The sequence below is a fragment of the Mustela erminea genome, chromosome 18 (genome assembly GCF_009829155.1).
Source record: "Mustela erminea isolate mMusErm1 chromosome 18, mMusErm1.Pri, whole genome shotgun sequence".
NCBI classification, from domain to species: domain Eukaryota; kingdom Metazoa; phylum Chordata; class Mammalia; order Carnivora; family Mustelidae; genus Mustela; species Mustela erminea.
Genome location: NC_045631.1, coordinates 41,382,778 through 41,388,653, shown reverse-complemented (window position 1 = coordinate 41,388,653; position 5,876 = coordinate 41,382,778). Strand labels below are relative to the sequence as shown.

Below are 5,876 nucleotides of genomic sequence, written 5' to 3'. Positions count from 1 at the left end.
ACTCACTGATGCAGGGACTAGATCCAGGACTGAGCCTGACACTCTCCTTCAAGATGCTCACAAGGAGGGAGGGATCCCAACCCGTTTTCCCTCTCTGGGTGGCAGGTGTTACATGTCTCATGGGCAAGTTATTTGCCTCCTTTAGGCTCAGATCCCCCCATCATGATTTCAGGAAATCTGTGATGAATGAATGCATGATTTTGGAGCTGGAGGTTGGGGTTGTTCTGGAGGGGTGGGAGGTAAGAGGCCCCCGTGGGGGTAGGTGGGGGCAGGCTTGAGCTTGGGGTTGCCAGGAAGTCCCTTACAGTCCAGGGACAGAAGCCTCCCTGCAGCTGTCCCCAGGAGCCTCTGGTGGCCCCAAGGCTTTGTCTGGCTCCAGCAGGGTGGGGCAGCTTTGTCTCTGGAGGCCAGCGGCCAGGGCACCCTCCTCTGGGGGACTGAGAGGAAGTCAGGATGTGGGTGAATCCCCAAGGGGCAGGCTCTGAGAGCTGTAATTCCAAGTGGGGTTTAGGAATCTCCTGAATGTATTGAAGGAAAGTGTTTAACTCCAATCCCCAGAAAGGGGCTTCAGAACATAACTGCAGAGGGGGGTCTCTGAGTGTCGTGGGGTTGGAGGGAGGACAGGGTTTAGGAGTCTGCTCTCTGGGGCACTTAATTCCTGGGGGGTTTCAAGCCTGGGGAGGGTCAGAATGTGAATGAGGGCGTCTCTGTGTGTGATGGGGGTGAAGAAAGGAATGAGTGCGCTAGGAGGTGAGCAGCAGTGCAGTCCGGGCTCCGGAGGAGCTGGGGTAGGGCAGTTCCCCGCAGGGCCGCGGGAAGGAAGAGCTGGAGGTAGAGCCGCCAGGAACTGACCAATTGGAAGAACGCCCATATTTGTACCCAGGAGCCTGCAAATTCCTCGGGGCTCAGATATCCGCCCCTTCTCCCTCCCCCTTTCCCCGCCCGCCCCGGGCATAAAAGGCGCCAGGTGAGGCCCTCGCCATTCCTCTCGCCTACCGCTGCTCCTCTGACCAGTGTCGCCCGAGTCCTCCTTCGCCATGACTTCCTACAGCTATCGCCAGTCGTCCGCCACCTCGTCCTTCGGGGGCCTGGGCGGCGGCTCCCTGCGCCTCGGGGCGGGAAGTGCCTTCCGCGCGCCCAGCATCCACGGGGGCTCGGGCGGCCGCGGCGTGTCTGTGTCCTCCGCCCGCTTCGTGTCCTCGTCCTCCGGGGGCTACGGCGGGGGCTACGGCGGGACCTTCGGCAGCAGCTTTGGGGCCCGGTCCGACGGGCTGCTGGCGGGCAATGAGAAGCTCACCATGCAGAACCTCAACGACCGCCTGGCCTCCTACCTGGACAAAGTGCGCGCCCTGGAGGAGGCCAACGGCGACCTGGAGGTGAAGATCCGGGATTGGTACCAGAAGCAGGGGCCCGGGCCGGCCCACGACTACAGCCACTACTTGAAAACCATCGAGGAGCTGCGGGAGAAGGTGGGCGGCGGCCCAGCTGCGGGAGGTGCACCTGTAGCGCAAACCTAGCCAGCCCCGCGGGCCGGGCGAGGCCGGAGGAGGGACCCGCGCCACCACCCGGCGGGGCGGGAGCTAGCCCGTTAGAAGGTGGGAGGGCCGCAGGGTGGGGCCGAGAGCAGGGGCAAGTAAGGAGGGGTTGGACAATGGGGCAGGAAGTGGAGGTCTAGGTATCGGGAAGGGGGCGGGTTAGTGGGTGGGGTGTGCCGAGGCGGCGGGGGCGGGGCTGGTGGGTGGGGAGGCCTGGGAGTTGGGGTCCGGGAGTGGGAGGAGGTGGGACCAGGCTGTAGGCTGCACAGGGGCCTTGGCTGGGGGCGCAGTTGCAGCAGGGACAAGCAGGAATTTGGCCTGAGAGGAATGCAGTCCACCCCGGGCCGAACCTGCCCTCTGTTGCCCCCGGTATGGGCCCGTCTGCATTCCTTTTCTCTGGTGGGGCAGCTCTGGTTTCCATCAGGCTCAGGCTGAAGCCCCTCCTGCCCCGCCCGGGCTGGGGGCAGGAGGGCACCGCGTAGTTAGAAACTTCAGAAAAGAATGGGAGGGGACATATGCTAATGGCCTAAGGATCTGGTAAAGGCGAGATAACACACGCAGAGCCACCCCCCCCCCCCCCCCGCCCCGTCCTTTTCGGGGTTGGCGCTGGAGCCATAGGTCTAACAGGGAGCCCCTAAAGGCATGCAGGGTGACTGGAAGAAATATATCAGTAACCAGCGGGACATTTAATGATCCCACGTGCTGGGGCTCCAAACACGCAGCTCCCCACGATGTCGCCCAGTGCTCGCCAGGTGCTGGGTGCCATGAGCATGGAGCAGGTTAACCAGACGTGTGGACAAGGAGGGACAGCTAGAGTTGTAAACAACAAAATAGAATACTGCTTACACACTTTAAAAAATTGTAACCTGACAATAATACATTTTACCATGTATCTTCTTCACCCATTCTCTGTCCTACACACACCCAAAACGGAAGCAAATTTCCTTTTTTTTTTTTTTAAAAGATTTTATTTATTTATTTGACAGACACAGCGAGAGAGGGAACACAAGCAGGGGTAGTGGGAGGGCGAGCAGCAGGCTTCCCTGCCTGGTGCAGGGAACCAGGACCCTGGGAAGTTCAACGACTGAGAAAGCCTGGCTCCCCCTCCTTTCCTTTTCTTTTCTTTTTTCTTTCTTTTCTTCTCTTTCTTTCTTTATTTCATTGATTTATTTATTTGAGAGAGAGAGGTGTGGGTAGGGACAGAGGGAGAGGGAGAGAGTTTCCTCAAGCAGATTCCCCTCTGAGTGTGAAGCCCTGTGCAGGGTTCCATCCCAGGACCCTGAAATCATGACCTGAGCAAAGCCCAGGTGCCCTAGCGAAACTTTCTTGAAACAATACTTACTGTACTGTGGGTGATCTCATATTTTATATTCTGTTCAAGTTCATTAAATAAACTATGCAAATTACCTCCCAGTACAATGACTAATGAGTCATGACTTGCTCTTTGAAAAACATAAACCCAAGTACCTTAATCAATGGCGTAAATATGTCCATCACAGCAGAGGGACTTCAGGCCGGGGTGAACTTGGACAAGGAATCCTGAGCTTCATTTCTTGCCTCTATAAAATAGGCATACCCACTGACCTGGCGTGAAAGACGAGGGGCAAAGTGCTTGGCACATAACTGATGCCCAAGAAATGGGACTTTTTCCTGAGGCAGAATGTGCTTTGAATGGGGCTATGGACAAAAGGACCCCAACACTGCATCTGGTCGGCAGATCGCTAGACACTGCCTCCCGTAAGACCATTTAGAGTTTCCCTGGGTACAGTTCTCAGACACTTTCCTCCCAGACTTACCTTCCTGTCCTCCTGCACCCATGCTCTACTGTCGGCTCAGCGTCCCTGCTGATGGTTTCTCCTGCTGCAGCTCCCGGGCCTGGACTGATTTCAAGACCTCCCAGAGAGCTGGCCAACGGACGGCTGAGACATGGCTGGGCTTTGGTCTCTAGGGGTTAGAGGCATACTCATTTGCTCTCCTCTCTTTCCTAGGAAGAAGGGGTGGGCAGTGCCAGTACACTAAACTGGTACCAACTTCCTGCCTCTTATCTTCCAGATTCTTGGTGCCACCATCGAGAACTCCAAGATTGTCCTGCAGATTGACAATGCCCGTCTGGCTGCAGATGACTTCCGAACCAAGTGAGTATGTTTGCCTTGGTGGGTTGCTGAAGCCGGGGCAGAGAAAGAGGGGCGATCCCAGGCCCTTTGGGGGCTTAGTGCAGTGGGGGGACCAGACTCTGTCCTCACTCCCCCTAGGTGGCATGAAGCAACTGCCCCCCATGGACTCCTGAACCCTGCGGGAGATGCGGGGAAGTCTTCAGGGGTTCAGAGGAAATGCTGCTCTGACCGTATCTATTTCCTTTGAAAGGTTTGAGACGGAGCAGGCCATGCGCATGAGTGTGGAGGCTGACATCAACGGCCTGCGGCGGGTGCTGGACGAGCTTACCCTGGCCAAGAGTGACCTGGAGATACAGATCGAGAGCCTGAAGGAGGAGCTGGCCTACTTGAGGAAGAACCATGAGGAGGTGGGTTTCAGGTTGGGCCATCTCTCCATCCCACCCCAACTTCCCAGGGCTGAAGACATTTTTATCCTGTATCTTCTTGACCTTGGCCGTACCTGCTGCACCCTCGGTATGGCCCCGGGTGTGGAGCGGGGCTCCCAGGGCTCCAGCAGTGGATGGACGGTCCACTAGTTTGTCTTGTCGGTGGTGCTGGCTCTGAGGTCTGCACCTGAACCAGCCCCTTCCATCTGGGGAATGGGGGAGTGATCTGGCCCAGGCCCAGCAGGCTCTGGGCTCTAACATGCCCATCTCTGCTATGTCTTTCCAGGAAATCAGTGTCCTGAGGGGCCAGGTCGGGGGCCAGGTCAGCGTGGAGGTGGATTCCGCTCCAGGCATCGACCTTGCCAAGATCCTGGGTGACATGAGAAGCCAGTATGAGGTCATGGCTGAGAAGAACCGAAAAGATGCTGAAGCCTGGTTTATCAGCCGGGTACGCAGTGGGTAGCAGGTGTCCTTGGGGGAGGTGGCAGGGAGAGAAAGCTTCATGCTCTCAGGCAGAGTTCTGCCTCAGTGCTCATTCCTTCTGCCTCTTCTCTTCTTGCAGACAGAGGAGCTGAATCGGGAGGTGGCTGGCAACACAGAGCAGCTGCAGATAAGCAAGTCGGAGGTCACGGATCTGCGGCGCACCCTCCAGGGTCTGGAGATCGAGCTGCAGTCTCAGCTAAGCATGGTCCGTATGCCCAGCCCAGTGGGATGCATAATGGAGCCCACGAAGCCTTGCATGGCCTGGGCTGTGGCTGTGCCCATGCCCTCTCCGGGAACTAGTCTCCCCTGAGTCTCTTTCCCTCTCCCTGCCCTCAGAAAGCTGCTCTGGAAAGCACGCTGGCGGAAACAGAGGCCCGCTTTGGAGTCCAGCTGGCCCAGATCCAGACTCTGATCAGCACCCTGGAGGCCCAGCTGAGTGAGGTGCGTGCGGACACCGAGCGCCAGAACCAGGAGTACCAGCAGCTCATGGACGTCAAGTCTCGGCTGGAGCAGGAGATCGCCACCTACCGCAGCCTGCTGGAGGGCCAGGACGCCCAATACAACAACTTGCCCACCCCCAAGGCACTCTGAGTCCAGCACCTCCTGGCTTCCCGCTCTCCTGCAGAGGGGACCCCTGGGTAGGGCCATGGGAGGGGAGGGACCTTACCCCTGACTCTTTCCCCTGACCTGCCAATAAAGTTTTATGGTTTGAGGATGGTTGTTGGGTTTGGTTTTTTTTTTTGGCCGTTAGAGATGGGCCAGAACTTCTTGAGCCTGTTTTGGTTTTATTTAGATCAGAGTGCACCCTGCCTGTCCCAGGGGACGGTGGGAGGGTGCTCACCAGCAGCTACTGTAGGGTAATTCCTGTTTGCGGAACTCTTTGTCTATCTAACCTGTTCTTTAAAACAGGCTTGTGAAACAAGCATTGCTCCCCCGGCCCCCGCCCATTTTTGAAAGATTTATTTATTTGAGAAAGAGGGAGAGCGCGAGAACAAGTGTAGTGTGCATGACTGGGGTGGGGGTGGCAGAGGGAGAGAATCCAATCTCTAGGCAGACTCCCTGCTGAGCACGGAGCCCAGCGCAGGGCCAGGTCCCAGGACCCAGGAGATCATGACCTGAGGCGAAACCAAGAATCAGAAGCTCAACAGGCTGAGCCACCCAGGTACCCCACATCGGTCCCTTTTTATGGATGGGTAAACTAAGGGTCAGTGATTAAGTGTTTTGTTATATATGTGACTCTTCTAACATGGCAAAGGTGGGATTTGAAACTGGGTTTTTTTTTTTCTCTTCAGATTCAGTTTTCTCTCCACTTCACTTCC

At 56.9% G+C, this 5,876-nt stretch overlaps 1 protein-coding gene across 1 annotated transcript; it reads left to right on the top strand.

Annotated features, from left to right (window-relative positions):
• Window positions 1-1,037: 1,037 nt before the first annotated feature.
• KRT19 (keratin 19) lies at window positions 1,038-5,270 on the top strand. Its single transcript, XM_032320603.1, has 6 exons — window positions 1,038-1,469; window positions 3,588-3,670; window positions 3,900-4,056; window positions 4,361-4,522; window positions 4,637-4,762; window positions 4,894-5,270. Exons 1-6 carry the CDS (start codon window positions 1,038-1,040, stop codon window positions 5,146-5,148), a joined length of 1,215 nt encoding a protein of 404 aa, XP_032176494.1. The 3' UTR covers window positions 5,149-5,270.
• Window positions 5,271-5,876: the final 606 nt, after the last annotated feature.